Source organism: Bubalus kerabau, chromosome 4 (assembly GCF_029407905.1).
Source record: "Bubalus kerabau isolate K-KA32 ecotype Philippines breed swamp buffalo chromosome 4, PCC_UOA_SB_1v2, whole genome shotgun sequence".
NCBI classification, from domain to species: domain Eukaryota; kingdom Metazoa; phylum Chordata; class Mammalia; order Artiodactyla; family Bovidae; genus Bubalus; species Bubalus kerabau.
The window spans coordinates 66,963,427-66,979,690 of record NC_073627.1 but is presented as its reverse complement, the minus strand read 5'-3'; the positions used below and the strand labels follow the sequence as shown (position 1 = coordinate 66,979,690).

The 16,264-nt window shown below is 37.6% G+C and overlaps 1 protein-coding gene across 12 annotated transcripts in view; it reads left to right on the top strand.

Moving 5' to 3' along the window:
• The first annotated feature begins 293 nt into the window (after positions 1 to 293).
• Positions 294 to 16,264, top strand: part of NEK1 (NIMA related kinase 1) — a 130,891-nt gene continuing 114,920 nt past the window's right edge. For 10 of the 12 annotated variants that reach the window (XR_008713277.1, XM_055577630.1, XM_055577627.1 and 7 more), the window contains exons 1-8: positions 294 to 743; positions 4,126 to 4,274; positions 4,676 to 4,772; positions 12,496 to 12,593; positions 13,464 to 13,547; positions 13,664 to 13,731; positions 13,852 to 13,938; positions 16,163 to 16,217. Coding sequence is in view for 10 of the 12 variants with exons in the window: in XM_055577630.1 (XP_055433605.1) it covers positions 4,158 to 4,274; positions 4,676 to 4,772; positions 12,496 to 12,593; positions 13,464 to 13,547; positions 13,664 to 13,731; positions 13,852 to 13,938; positions 16,163 to 16,217 (606 nt within the window). In the remaining 2 variants the exon portion in view is untranslated. Of the gene's footprint in view, positions 744 to 4,125; positions 4,275 to 4,675; positions 4,778 to 12,495; positions 12,594 to 13,463; positions 13,548 to 13,663; positions 13,732 to 13,851; positions 13,939 to 16,162; positions 16,218 to 16,264 lie in introns of those variants that run through there. The other 2 variants (XM_055577631.1, XM_055577632.1) reach the window with 2 other exon arrangements.

Genomic DNA, 16,264 nt, shown 5'->3' with positions numbered 1-16,264 from the left:
AGCCAAATAATTATTAAAAATGGGACATCTCTAACAAAGCTAAATTAAGTCCCTTTTCCCTTGCATATGTGTGGGACGATAACAGGCTTTACTCCACATCACCTTGCGTAGCGGTCCTGTTGCCGCCTGGCCTCACTCCTGGGAATGAGGACGCTCCTGTCCCTCTGCGCCTCCCTCCCCTCCTCCCGCAGCCTGCGGCACCTGCAGCGCCCTTACCTCCGGAGCCCGGCCCCGCCTTGGCCCCGCCCTGGCCCCGCCCCCGAGGTCCTTCCCGGCCACCCCCGCTCAGCGCCCGCGTTCGCGCGCTGACGTCACATGCCGGCGCCGGGGCGCCCCGCCCGCTGCTCTGCCTCCTGTGAGGTATTGGGGCGTCCTGTGAGGAGTCTGAGGCGGGACCTCTAAGCGCTTCTCCACGTCGCCCGAGTATCAGGTGTCCGCGTGGCGAGGCGGGGGCACGAACCGTCAAGGAGCCCCCAGACCCAATGCGCCCGCCCCGCAAGGCCGCTGGCAGCCGCCGCTGAGAAGTTGGGGGCGGCGCCCGGGGCACTCCCCCTGCCGCCGTTGCCAGGGGCTCGGAAACCCGTTGGTTCGGTCCGGAGACGCGGAGTCGTGTCCCGGGGTGTTGGCCCGGGCGGCGCAGGCTGCGGCCCGATGCGCTTTCCGGACCGCGGAAGGTCTGCTCTGCCTCGCTGAGCGCCAGGGGAGGCGGCGGCCCGGAAGGTGCCCACGGCCTGAGTCCTGAGGTGAGCGGCGCTCTGGGAGGCGTGACGTGCAGAACTGAGAGGTCGTTCTCTTGCGGGAGACCTCGCCCTGACTTCCTTTTGGGGAGGCTGCGGACTCCTGCCCTGAGTCCGCATCTCACTGAGATGATAATTCTCTAAGGAACAGCGTTACTAAGCAATACTTGGATGTTATTAATAGGCGATATAAAAAAGAAAAGCGATAGTGAGCATGGAATTAAAGTAATATTAGAAGTGTTGTTATCGATAGCAAGTCATTTACGTTGCTTATCTCTTGTCTCCAGTCTTAAATTGCATACACGGTTTAATTAGAAAACGAGTAGCAGTTAACTGGTTAGCTCATAATCTTACATTCCACTTCCCGTAGTTTCAAACAGTCTACATGTACGGCATTGAAAGTTCTAATACTTTTAGAGTTCATAAGGCTTTAAAAAAATATATATATATATATATATATAGGCCTAATTTTTATTCTTTATTGTAAGATCCGCCCCAAAACAGAGATTTTTGTTGTTGTTCTTGCCATGGTAAATTACATCGGAGATACCTTGAAGGATTAAAAATAATTGGCAATCTCTGCTAGCAATGGCCTTTTCTTATGATGCAGCAGTATTATAGAGACCATGGAGGGAAGCCATATGTGGAGAGAGTAGTTCTTTGTTTCTGTTTTAGATTTGTCTGAAATAAGAGGATCCACAGATCTGTTTCAAGATTGCTCACTTTTTTTTTCCTTTGGTGAGAGATAAGGAGCCTATTTTGTGGAAAAATAGGTTTTTGTACAATAAGAGTCACCAATTGGGAGTTTCGTAAAGGTTATGGAACTTGGCCAGGGGAGTTCTTTTGAGGTTATTTTCATAATGCATTGATACTGTGTTCCAGGTAAATCTTAACTGTAATCCCGTGGACATGGCATCATCTCATGAATATAAATCATTTACATGTTCATACTTTCCACTAGGGAAACTGTTTATTGTCTGAATAGTCTTACAGAGAGGACTAGACTTCAGAGAAGGAGATTATTTTGAACCAACTCTAGTAGGAATCCCATTTTTGTCTTCAGCTTTTTTGAATTATGAGAAATGAGACAGGGCCTTTCCTCATTGAGGAGTTAAATTGACCTTCTCCTTCAGCCTAAAATGGGATTTATTATTTTGGGAGAACTATATGTGTGGATCATAGTTGCAGTTAGTACCGTAAGTTCTTGAAAGCTGTTAACATTTCTTCACCAGTGTTTCCCTTTAGGACAACTTGCTTGTCCGTCAAATAGCTGAAGCAGCTGAAAAGGCTTGATTCAAGTTCCATATTATTGAGGATAAAGTTTTTCATCATATACTGTTAACATTTTTCACATTTGGTGCACATCATTTTATTATATTAAACCTTCATGACTTAAAGATGTTCTTGTAACATGTGAGGAAAGATGTCTAACTTAACTAACAGACTGCTTTTTCTGGAACATAGTTGACATACTTAAAAAGAGTGATGTCATATAGAAAAATTTGAGGGACATTTAACTTTTATCATCTGAAGTTTGTGTTGGTATAAAGTGAAGAAAATGGATTTAATTTTTTTTTTTTTTTTTTTTTTTGCCACATGGTTCCCTAGTTTTTAAAATACTGTTTGTTTCAAAATCCATCTTTTGCTTTCAGATTTAAAATGTCACCATGGTCATCCACCAAATTAAAAAAAAAAATTTTTTAATGTATTTCTAGACTCCCTGTGATTTGCCTCTTTCATAATTAGCTTTCTAATGTCTCTTGATATCAAGTAAACAAGTCTTCCTTCATTGTTCTTTTTTTTTTTTTTCAGTATTGCTATGGCTGTGGTGGTGGTGGTTTAGTAGCTAAGTCATGTCCAACTCTTTTGACCCCATGGACTGTAGCCTGCCAGGCTCCTCTGTCCATGGGATTCTCCAGGCAAGAATACTAGAGTCCATAGCCATTTCCTTCTACAGAGGAACTTCCTGACCCAGGAATCAAACCTGTGTCTCCTGCATTGCAGTCAGATTCTTGACTGAGTTATGAGGGGAGCCCTTAAGTTTTCTATGGCTATTCTTGCTCTTTTTTTCATGTTAACTTTAAAAATCAGCTTGTCTGATCACTCTCACACCCAGAGCTTATGTTTATATTAGGGAAGCATTAAATTTAAAGATTAAGAATTAAAATCTTTCTGATATTGAATCTTCTTTTCCTTCCATGTCTTTTTGTTTGTTCTTTATTTTTTCTGTCCTCAATATTTTTTGATGGTTTGTTTTCCAGATTACTTAATCCTGCTGGCTGTAATGGCTGTAACACCCATGCAATGAGTTCTTAATTCCTGATATTTTATATTTTACTTTTAGGAGTTCATTTAGTAAAGATACATTTCAGTTCTTTGTTGAAATTCTCCTTTTTTTAAAAAAATCACTTATTGTTCCCTCTTATTTTCTTGAACATATTAATCAAGGTTATTTGAAGTCTCCTGCTGATAATTCCATTTTTGAGTCATTTGTGAGGACTAATCTGTTTTGGTCTTGCCTTGTGTTGCATAGCTTAGGAGTGGGCTGTCTGACAGGAGAGGCATTTACATGCACATTTTTGGACTAGTTCTGTTCTTTTTCCTCCTCCTCAGGATTTTTGCAGCCCTAAACTTTGACCGCTTTCTCCTTAGCGCCTAAGGCTGTTGTTTTATATTCAGGCTTTGTTCTGTTGCAGAAATTTAATCTGAAGTTCTTTTATAAGAACCAACACTGGAAACAAATGTCTAATGAGAGGGGATTAGACAAATAAGTTTAGGAAGTAGTCTTATTAAACTTGTATTCTTATTGCAGGTAGTAAAGTAATCCTGACAATAATTACTGTAGGAAAAAGTCAGCTTCTTTCTCCATATATGACAAGTCTATGTAGTATTTGACTTTTCAAAGTATTCTTATAGAATTTAAATATCACTAGTTTTCTCCTTTTAGCTATTCCTACATTGCATGAGTAAAAGTGAGGTGAGGTTTATTTAACTTCAAGTAGATTTTATATATATATATTTTTTAAAGAAAAATAGTCACTGAGGCATTAGAATTTGAATTAAACATTATAATTGTTATAGATGTCATGGTTTATCTCTATTCAGATCAATTCAGTTCAGTTCAGTCGCTCAGTCGTGTCCGACTCTGCGACCCCATGAATCGCAGCACGCCAGGCCTCCCTGTCCATCACCAACTCCTGGAGTTCACTCAGACTCACGTCCATCGAGTCAGTGATGCCATCCAGCCATCTCATCCTCTGTCGTCCCCTTCTCCTCCTGCCCCCAATCCCTCCCAGCATCAGAGTCTTTTCCAATGAGTCAACTCTTCGCATGAGGTGGCCAAAGTACTGGAGTATTAACTGATACTATTTTTATTTTGTATGTCTAGCATATCTGTTAAGATGCCTTAGAGAAAGAACCATGGAGAAATACATTAGAGTGCAGAAGATTGGAGAAGGTTCATTCGGAAAAGCCATTCTTGTCAGATCTACAGAAGATGGCAGACAATATGTCATCAAAGAAATTAATATCTCAAGGGTAAGTGTATTTTTTTGTCTGGTTATCCAAGTAGAAGTCTGGTTACAAACAGATTCATTGTTAGAGACAAAAAAAAAAAAGTATGGCAACATATAAAGAGAGACTGTTGTAGTTGCAGAGAAAACCACTCACTTCAGAAGAGTCTATGAATCCTTTTAGACTTTTTCCTGTGATGTGTGCTGGTGTTTATGTGTTTAAAAAAGATACATCATCTACTGCTCTGTAACTTAATCTAATGTGAACATCTTAAAATGTATCTTTTTGTGCATTCAACTCATTCTTTTTAACTTCTGGCTATATTTTATTACTTTGGGTGTGATTTATGGTAACATTATTTTTAACCACTCTCTTTCTTATATCATTTATTTACTTAATTTACTATTTTTCCCCTTCTATTTCAGATGTCCAATAAAGAGAGGGAAGAATCAAGGAGAGAAGTTGCAGTGCTAGCGAACATGCGGCATCCAAACATTGTCCAGTATAGAGAATCATTTGAAGGTCAGGTACAGACTCCTAAGCCTTGTGACGACTGCTGCGTACTTTCCTCTTAAGGATCTTTTTGTGAATTATTCTCAGAAAGAAAAGTATATTATTTCTGCTTGAATACACATGCATATGAGTGTCAGCCTTCTTCTCCGATAGTACTAATGCCACCCTGTCCCTTTGTAGCTTAGTACTGAGTCACGTCACTGAGGTTGCTTGTAAAGAGGCAGTGTGGTAAGTACAGAAATTTAGACACAGCAGGAACAGTCATCTTCACCTTTTAAAACTAAACTCCCTTTAAGTGCTGCCACCACTGCCACTGAGAAAATGTTGTCATTTTAGAAAGTACCCCACTCGTTAGTGTTCTCCTGTATACGTCATTATTATAATATTGAGATACTGTATTAAATACACCTTGTATATAATATATATGTGTATTATATATAAAGTATTCTCAGGTGCTTAAAATATTATAAAATATTGCTATTTTGGAAATATCTACCATTATATTTGGTAATGCAGGAACTAAGGTAAGACAAAGCTTCTCTAAAGGGAGGTCAAGGTGGTTTATTCATTCCCATTATTGTCAGAAATTTCTGTCCGTTGCAAAATAAAAAAATAGTCTAGATTGAAAGTAGAAGATAGTTTGAATGACCATTTCAGGCTCTTATTACATACAAGTTTCAGCATCTGAATTAGAGTATCGTTGTTCCCAAATAAAGTTATCTACTAAAGTAGAATATACTTTAAAAAAATATATGAATCAGTTAACACCTTATGTCATAAAGTGCTCAGTTTATTTTATGATGACAGTGAAGTAAGGCTTTATAGTTCATGGTAGAGAGTACAGTGTTAACCGTCTCTTCCTTCCCAGGGCCTTGAATTTCCTTTATCTTTCCCCTAGTATCTACCTTTTAGTTTCTTTTTGCTTTCATCACCAGGATCTTAGTATTTCAAGAGAAAAGGTTTAAATGTATGTCAACAAATATTCTATCAGACGTTTTACTTAGAAGCATCTGAATGGTTCAGAAGGGATGGCACAGCCTTTAAATAAGGTTATATTACTACTGCCATTTAGCTTTAAAGGATTAAATGCTCATGGGAAGTGTATTCAGGAGTACACACGTGCATGGACCCCAAGCTCCCTGTTCCTTCCACTCTGCTCATTCTCATTCCTTAAGGATAAGCTTTGCAAATAATCTCATGTTGATTCCTTACTGTGTTTTCTGTGCCTTTGTGGAACAAACAAGTATGTAGCTTTTGATGTTTAAAAACAGGTGGAATAAAAAAAAAAAAAGCAACAGGTGGGATCATATGTATGTATGTCTGCTTCTAGTTCTTTTCACTTAATATCTCATGGGCGTTTTCCCATGTCACTGTGTATTGTTGTGCCCATTCTTTACAACTTTCTTGTAACATTGCAGCGTTTCTCATTGTGTGCACTTTATGGCTCTATCACAATTTGTTTAGCCCATTTCCTGTTATGAATACTTAGGTTGTGTTTAGAGTTTTACTGTCACAGGCAGAATTATACTGGACATTATTGTCTAGGTGTCTGTCCTGTGGCTGTATTTTAGGAGTGGAATTGCTAGACTACAAGGAGTGAGAGTTCCTGTGTCTCACAGAATCTCCAACCTTGGCTTATACCCATGTTCATTATCAAATTTATAAGATGTAATTTTATCTGGTGAGTCTATTCATTTGGTCACAGTTCCTTTTTTCTACCTCATCTGAACCATCTTCTCATTTTATCATGGGCCTCTTTGGTTTCTTACAGACCTTGTGGGAGCTCTGAAACAACAAATTTTTCATTTTTCTCTAAAATGGTAAAAAAAAAAAAAAAATGAACATTTTAAACCTTGAGCAAGTTGTTTAAAAAAAGAGCAAGTTGTTTAAAAAAGTGGAATTCTGATGATGTTTTGAATGGCTGTCATGAAAGATGAGGAAATTACTATCTTTGGAGTTCTTCCCCACTGATTTTTGTTCATCTTGACAGAGTAAAAATCATCACATCAGTTCAGTTACTCAGTTGTGTCCGACTCTTTGCGACCCCATGGACTGCAGCATGCCAGGCCTCCCTGTCCATCACCAACTCCCAGAGTTTACTCAAACTCATGTCCATTGAGTTGGTGATGCCATCCAACCATCTCATTCTCTGTCATCCCCATCTCCTCCCACCTTCAATCTTTCCCAGCTTCAGGGTCTTTTCAAATGAGTCAGTTCTTCACATCAGGTAGCCAAAGTATTGGAGTTTCAGCTTCAGCATCAGTCCTTCCAATGAATATTCAGGACTGAGTTCCTTTAGGATGAACTGGTTGGATCTCCTTGCAGTCGAAAGGACTCTGAAGAGTCTTCTCCAACACCACAGTTCAAAAGCATCAATTCTTCGGCACTTAGCTTTCTTTATAGTCCAACTCTCACATCCATACATGACCACTGGAAAAACCATAGCTTTGACTAGTCATGCCTTTGTTAACAAAGTAATGTCTGTGCTTTTTAATATGCTGTCTAGCTTGGTTATAACTTTTCTTCCAAGGAGCAAGGATCTTTTCATTTCATGGCTACAGTCACCATCTGCAGTGATTTTGGAGTCCCCCAAAATAAAGTCTGTCACTGTTTCTACTGTTTCCCCATTTATTTGCCATGAAGTGATGGAACCAGATACCAAGATCTTAGTTTTCTGAATATTGAGTTTTAAGCCAACTTTTTCACTCTCCTCTTTACTTTCATCAAGAAGCTCTTTAGTTCTTCTTCACTTTCTGCCATAAGGGTAGTGTCATCTGCACATCTGAGGTTATTGATATTTCTCCCGGCAGTCTTGATTCCAACTTGTGCTTCATCCAGCCCAGCATTTCTCATGATGTACTCTGCATATAAGTTAAATAAGCAGGGTGACAATATACAGCCTTGACGTACTCCTTTTCCTATTTGGAACCAGTCTGTTGTTCTATGTCCAGTTCTAACTCTTGCTTCTTGACCTGCATACAGATTTCTCAGGAGGCAGGTCCAGTGGTCCACTGGTATTCCCATCTCTTTAAGAATTTTCCACAGTTTGTGGTGATCCACACAGTCAAAGGCTTTGGCATAGTCAATAAAGCAGAAGTAGATATTTTTCTGGAACTCTCTTGCTTTTTCAATGATCCAGCGGATGTTGGCAATTTGATCTCTGGTTCCCCTGCCTTTTCTAAATCCAGCTTGAACATCTGAAAGTTCACGGTTCACATATTGTTGAAACCTGGCTTGGAGAATTTTGAGCTTTACTTTACGAGCGTATGAGATGAGTGCAATTTTGCGGTAGTTTGAGCATTTTGAAATAAAATCATAATCTCTAACAATCTTTTGTTCTGAAATTTTAATTCTTAGACTGTTTTGGCCTTGATTCTATGTTTAGACAGAGTGAATTCTTATTATTAATTCTTTTATACCTTAGTTACCCCTTTTCAGAGATATTTATCTCCTACTTGTCGGGATTTCATCAGTTTTTTTTCATGATGAGCAAATGGATGATGTATTCCCTCAAAGCAGTTACTATTTGCATTTCTTACAGTGTCTAACTCTTGTTTTTATACATGATAGGTATCTTTAATGATACTTTCCTCCTCACAAGCACATTATATCTTCTGGTATTGAATGTTTGTGTAGAAAAGTTTGACTTCGGCATAAAGCTTCTCTTCTTTTTGAAGATAATTTGCTTTATCTTTTCTTGATTCTCAAAGAATTCTTTCTTCAGAATTAAATTCAGCAGAATATGACTTAGTATTAATACTTCTGATTCATTTTCCTTGGAACATTTTGAACCCTTTCTGCCTGCAGATTCTGGTTTTCCTTTGTTTCAGGAAAGTTTTCATCTCACTATTTTTAAAAAAATCCGTTTATACCTTAAAATGAGGAAGGACACTCCAAAATTTGTCATATTACAAATGAATTCTTTCTTGTAAAGTCTCTCGTGTTACAAGATGTGCTCTCAAATTTTTTAAAGAACGTTACATAGCAAAATGTTTTTGGGGAAGAAGACTAAACTGAGTTAATTTTGAGTGCTTATAGAGGACCTCCGGAGAAGGCAATGGCACCCCACTCCAGTACTCTTGCCTGGAAAATCTCATGGATGGAGGAGCCTGATAGGCTGCAGTCCATGGGGTCGCTAAGAGTCGGACACGACTGAGCGACTTCACTTTCACTTTTCACTTTCATGCATTGGAGAAGAAAATGGCAACCTACTCTAGTGTTCTTGCCTGGAGAATCCCAGGGTTGGGGGAGCCTGGTGGGCTGCCATCTGTGGGGTCGCACAGAGTCGGACACGACTGAAGCGACTTAACAGCAGCAGCAGCAGAGGACCTCAGCAGAATCAGTTTTTAAAAGAGACATCAAAGAAATTTAATATTGGTGTCATAATTGCAGATATCAGATACTGTTATAAGTCTTCCAAAATCACTCAAAGTGCAGTATGATTATGTTGTAACAATAATGCATATGAACTCTTTAGGATGAATTTTTGAAGTCCCAGTATTTTTCATATGGGGATTAGGACACGGAAAAAATTCCACTGACAACATAAACAGATTTTAAAAGTGCTTTCAGTTAAAAGTTAATGAAGATCATGTGTATTGGGAAAACATAGGTGAATCAATAAAGACATTGATATTGATGAGAAATGTGAAAATTTTGGATAAAATTTTTTGTAAAATTGGAGAGTGGGCTGAAAGTATTTCCAGGTGTATAAATTTATAATTAAATTTTAATATTAAATATGATAAATAGATACCTTTGGTCTATATTCTTAACATTTGTAAATTTTAAAAATTGATGCTATCATTGAGAAAGTCTTGTGTCACTGTATATTTGGGTATCTGTGTTACACATGTTTGTTTACTCTGTGAATCATGTATTGCTATCTATCTTTAGTTGTCTGCAGCTATCATCTTCTAATTGGTTTCATATTTTTGTCTTTGCTTTTTGTCCTGTATCTTTAATGAAAAAGCCTCATATATGGAGCTGTGTGTTGGCATTCAACTTGTTCCCCATTGGTGCTGTCAAAATCCAACTTCTCTAGTTCCTTAAAGAACCCTTTTCTTTCAGGCTAAATTTGGATTGCTTTTTGCTGTGGGTAATAATAATAGAAAATCTGGCCAATATTGGGTTAAGTGAGAAAGATATTTAATGATCTTACCTAACAGGAAATCTAACAGATGGGCAGTCCTGCATATAGAGCATATATGACAGGTTAGACTCTGTCTAATTTCTACTCTGGCATCCTTAATACACACGTTTTTAGGCCTAATGCTGAGCCTTGTCCTGAGATGACACTTTGTAGCTCCAGGCGGCGCCTGCATCCAGAAGATGCTGAAGAAACGGACTGAGGGCAGTCTGTTCCTGGGACCAGTCAAGCTAGGTTTCTCACAAGCGCTTGTTCAGATTTCCTCTTAGGTCATAGTGGGCAAAATGGGGTCACTGACTACTTCAGTACTAGGGAAGACTGGGAGTTAGGGGATCTGGGGTTATTTTCAGCTTCTCAAGTGAGGGGCAATGAAGGGAGAAAAGTATTAGAATTTTGAGGTTAGCCTTCCTGCAGGTGTGCTCACTGAGGGGTCAAGCTTCCTGTTCGCTATTAAACTCCTGGTGGTTTTCTAATAGGCATCAAGGCTTTGTCACTTGCTTAACAGTCTTTTTGCCTCAGTTTCAGGCAGTTTCTAGGTGTTCATTCTTTGAGGGGGGGGGGTTTGGAGGGTGTCTCTTCAGTGCTGTGTGAGTCCCTTGGTGACAGGGGTTGTGTTTTATATTTCTGTATCCCTGGCATCTCACTCAAAGTGCCTGCCACATATTAGTAGTTGGTACCCAGATGTTTGAATGATGGAGTACAAAACAGACTAGTATTTCCCTCATGGAGAAAAGACTTCTCTGTTAACCTTAGGTTTAACTAGTATTTATCCCAAAACAAATAGTAAATGTTTAAGCAACAGAAAATATTACAGAACTCAGGTATTTTCCTTCAGGATTGCTTCTCCATTCCTTTCTCAGGTCCTCTTTAACCTGTCCTTTCTGTCTCTGTGTCTGTCTGTCTGTGTCTATCACACAGATACATCTTTTTTTTTTTTTAATCTTGTAATAGTTTTAATTTTTGATAAATGCATATTGTACAGAATTCAAAGGTTACATAACAGTAAAAAGTCTGCCTTCTACTTCTCTTTAAGTTACCTGTTTCTACCTCTTGGTGGTACCCATTGTTACTACTGTCTTGAGTTTCCTTCCACATGTGCTCTAAGCAATGTTAAGCATATGTAAGTCATAGCATACTATGCTTAATTTTTTATGTATGTTTCGCATGCTGTGTAAATGGTGACATTCTATACATATTTTTTATAAGCAGTTGATTATAAGGTTTTCTGCATTTTTTTCCACATACTGACTTCTCATATGTGTATTTGGATGTTCTTTTCGTATCAATTATAAACAGTTATACAGCTTAATTAGCTCCTTCATGTAGGTTCCCAGCCCTTGGCACATTAGAAGCAGTGTATCCAGGAAGAATGTGGGCATGGAAAGTAACAAGACCAGCACCCAAGCCTACCGAGAGTAAGGCTATGAGCCTGAGGCAGCAGGAGAAGTGAGCTCAAAGAGGGCTGACCTTGAGCTGTGACAAGTGACCCTGGCCGCTCCTCCTGCCGGGGAAAAGGTCCTGTAGTCCTATTCCTGTGGAAGAATGAAGGCGGGGAGAAGGATGAGAGGTGTCCTTCTTGTCCTGTCTACCCCTGGAAGGGTCATGGATGTCTTTTTTTCTGTGGACTGAAGCATAAAGGTGACTAGGGAAGTGCCCCATCTTTATGTTTGTTCACAGATATAGAAAAAGAGAGTTCCCTGGGCGTAGAGACTGTCTTTCGTTTGAGTCATAGCATCTGTTATTGTGTTTATTTGACATTTAATTAAGTGCATGAAACAAAGGTGAAAAGTAATTGTCAACTGGAAACCAAGATTACCTATTTCTGACAAATGTGTGGAAAAATCTGTTTTTTTAAGATGATGTTTAAGAAGTTATATCTATTAAGTGAAATCATATATATCTGTCTGCATTTTGTGCATATTCCAGATATGTTTATGTCAGTGAGGACATCCAGTGATCTCCACTGGATTGGTGTATTCTTGCTAGAAAAATCATTAATGATGAAGTTGCCTGTTAATCCAAGTTATCACACAGTCTATACAACCAGTATACATACTTTGCCTTTTGCATTTCTTCTGTGTCTCTATTTTTAGTTTAGTGGAACACATTTAATTAATTGCTGCTTTCTATTAAACCTTTCAGTTCAGTTGCTCAGTCGTGTCTGACTCTTTGTGACCCCATGGACCACAGCACGCCAGGCTTCTCTGTCCTTCACCAACTCCCAGAGCTTGCTCAAACTCATGTCCGTTGAGTTGGTGATGCCATCCAACCGTCGCATCCTCTGTCATCCCCTTCTCCTCCCACCTTCAATCTTTCTCAGCATCAGGGTCAGGATCTTTTCTAATGAGTCAGTTCTTCACATCAGGTGGCCAAAGTATTGAGTTTCAATTCAACATCAGTCTTTCCAATGAATATTCAGGACTGATTTCCTTTAGGATGGACTGGTTTGATTCTCCTTGTAGTCCAAGGGACTTTCAAGAGTCTTCTCCAACACCACAGTTCAGTTAACCTTTAGGTACCTTTAATATAGCTATGCTTTCAATAAACATTTTAAAAAAGAAATGTAATGTTTATATTTTGTAGAAAATGGCTCTCTCTACATTGTGATGGATTACTGTGAAGGAGGGGATCTGTTCAAAAGAATAAATGCTCAGAAGGGCATTTTGTTTCAAGAGGACCAGGTGAGTTAGCATATAGGCTATTGAGTCTTAATCCATGAATGTTGTTGAGAAGTCATTCAAAGCTTATTTTTTATACATGTGTTTCTTTATAACTACAGGTGCTGACTGAGTTTTGGCCGCATACTCCAGCACTGCAGTCACATTTCTGCTCTCATGAGATGTTTTATAATTTATGTTGGCAACTTTTCTTGTGACTTGTGGGTTTGGTATCATGTTTTGAGAGTCCTGTGTCAGTCAAAGATATTATAGAAAATCAGCCTCTGTTTTCTTCCTCACTTTGTTCTTTAATTTTTTCATTTTTAAAAGTGCCATCTACTTGGATTTTCTTTTTTTGTTTTTTTTTTGGTGTTAGAAGCGAGGTAGAAATTCAGCTTTTTTACTTTCAAGTGGCCAACTGCAGAGTGTGTATTTATATGTGATGAATGTAGGGCGAGAAAGAAGTCAGAGGTGTCTTCCAGTAGTCCAGCTTGATTTTTTTCCCTCTCATGATTTTTACTTTTGTAGAAAAGTGGTATATTTAACAACAAAGAAAAGTCACTCACCATCATACTATCCTAAAATATAAAGTATTTCCATTTTTCATTCTTCTCTGAAAATTTCTTTCCATATTAATTCTGATTTATAAAATATGCTTTAGGAGCAGTTCTTACATTTAAATGTAGTGTGTGTACTGCATGTAATGTGACTGTTGATTTGAATATCTACCTGATGTAAATGACATTAATTACGATGAAATTAAAAATTATAACTTTTTTTTTTAAGGATTTAGATCCTCTCTTCCCCAGATATTCCTGAGTTCTTTTAATGAACAAGGAAAGACTAATGGGAAATATAAATTTTTAAAGAAATGATCTGATTTATCCCCCCTAGATTTTGGACTGGTTTGTACAGATATGTTTGGCCCTAAAACATGTACATGATAGAAAAATTCTTCATCGAGACATAAAATCACAGGTATGTTTTTTCTGTCACTACTAACTTCTAAGTAGATTCGGACATTGGGTCAGCATTGTCTTGGGCAAAGACTGGACTGTAACAATATTTCTGGTTTTTTTCCGTCTCTTTTACAGAACATATTTTTAACCAGAGATGGAACAATACAACTTGGAGATTTTGGAATTGCTAGAGTTCTTAATAGGTAAACTTTGGTTTGATACAATGTTTTCAGTGAAGTTTTAATCCATGGTGGTATACTTGTGATAATTTATAATATCTTTAAGTATCTTAAGTTTCTCCAATAATTCTCTTTTTGTTCTAGTACTGTAGAGCTGGCTCGAACTTGCATAGGGACCCCATACTACTTGTCACCTGAAATCTGTGAAAATAAACCTTATAATAATAAAAGGTATTTAAAATGATACTTATTTCATGTTGTATAATATTTTCTTTAAATCTTTCATTGTTATACTATATTAGGTTTCAGAATATTATTCTAAAATCATTAAGGGACATATGTCCACATATGTATGTATTCATATGTATATATACTTTTTTAATGTATAATGAGGGGAATTGTAAAGAAGCTGTTTCACTCTCTTGCTGAAGGAACTATAGAAAGAATTACTTTCTTATCTAAGTTATAATGGGAAACAGTGCTTTCTTTGTCTTTCTTTTCATAATAGTTACCTCCTGTTGAATGACAATAATTGATATTTATTGAACACTTGCTATATACCAGATACTGTTTTAAATGCCCTGTATATATTAACTCTTTTTATCTTCACAGAAGCCTTGTGAGTTGTAGGTATTTGTCATTCCTCCTTTCCTTAGAAGGAAAACAAATGCAGAGAGAGGTGAAGTGACTTCATAGTCCTAGGCATCTGACTCCCAAGTCCAAATGCCTAATCACTGAGTCATAGTATGGCTAACAGATTGAATAGTGTGTGTGTCAGGAAGAGGAATTCTGCCACTGAATTCCAGTTACCTTTTCTTTTCTCTCACACACACACATTTAAAAATCCCAACCCAGAAACATTCACCTTAGTTTTGAAAGCACCCTACAAGGCTAAAAGGAGGTGGTGGCTGGCAATAATGCATGTATTCAGGATTGCTATCCACCCTGCCTCCCTTTTCTTTTGAGGGTAGGGAAACTGTATTTCAGACCTGAGCAGAAGGGATGAAAGCATCATCTGAGCAATGTATTTAAATCAGTTACGATGATCAGTCAAGTCCATGGAGTGTTTTATTAGTGGATATTCTAAAGGAGAGCAGTATTTTCTTTGAGCTAAAGTAATTTTACATGTTAATGCTGTTTCAATGTCTTTTGGGTGATTCAGTTATGAAAATATTAGTCTTTAAATTTGAAATGGATTTAATCATCCCTTGGAGAATTTTATATAAAATTTATTTTATGAAAAAAATGCTTTAAAACTGTAGTGGATAAACATCATTAATTATGCTTGTAAATTCATATTTTCCCAGATGTTTCTTAAAGAATTTTATTAATAAGATCATTAATGTTTTTCGGAGAAGGCAATGGCACCCCACTCCAGTACTCTTGCCTGGAAAATCCCATGGGCGGAGGAGCCTGGTAGGCTGCAGTCCATGGGGTCGCTAAGAGTCGGACACGACTGAGCGACTTCACTTTCACTTTTCACTTTCATACATTGGAGAAGGAAGTGGCAACCCACTCCAGTGTTCTTGCCTGGAGAATCCCAGGGACGGGGAGCCTGGTGGGTTGCCGTCTATGGGGTTGCACAGAGTCGGACACGACTGAAGTGACTTAGCAGCAGCAGCAGCAGCATTAATGTTTTTATTTATAGCTTTTAGTTTATAACATGTTCAAGTTACTAAAGGCTTTTTACATTTACTTTTTTATCTTAATGGAATCTTAAAATTAAACAGATTTTGGGGTTACAGTTTTGACTTTGTAGATTTTTGTGAGAGATTGGGTAGATAACTTTAGGATTTCAATAATGGGCTTTATTCTTTTCCAGTACATTCAACTTCCAAGAGCAGTGGTTTTTGCTTTTTTTGACTTGTGGCTCTGAATTGTGAGGGTTTGTTTTTTTTTTCTCTCTTAAAAATAGAAATAGTCTTTTAGTTATAAAAATATCTGTTTATTTAAGATAAAAGAGCAGAAGAGACTGTGGATAAAGATGATACTGTAACTAAGTCTTGAAATTAGAAAATAAATTAATGTATTTACTCTTTAACATTTTTTAGTTGGTTGTCACAGATTTGTTTCAGATTTACTTTTAGTAAATGAATATTTTCTTCATTAAAGCAGTATTTTACTTTATAATATTTAAGAAATTGTATTTTGCAAATGATTAAAGCATTTTGATTTTTTGCAAAATAAGAAAACTGACATATCTGAAATTTACTGATTTTGTTTAAATATTGTTTTGTTAATGATACTTAAAGTAATTATTTAGGCAACTTACTTTTCTAATCTGGGATAATTGCTTTTGTCATTTAGTTATGGTTGAAATTTTAAGTTTGAAAGAACACGTTTTATGGAACCTGTATTTTTGCAAAATATTTTCAAGCTGCTTTGTCTTCTTAAAGTGAAAATCTTTTAAAGTAATTTCTGATTCTTGGAGATCTCTCATTTTTCTGTTTTCTAGTGATATTTGGGCTCTGGGGTGTGTCCTTTATGAGATGTGCACACTTAAACATGCAGTAAGTAGAAGTTTGTGAAATATTTTACAAATTGTGTAAAAAAAACC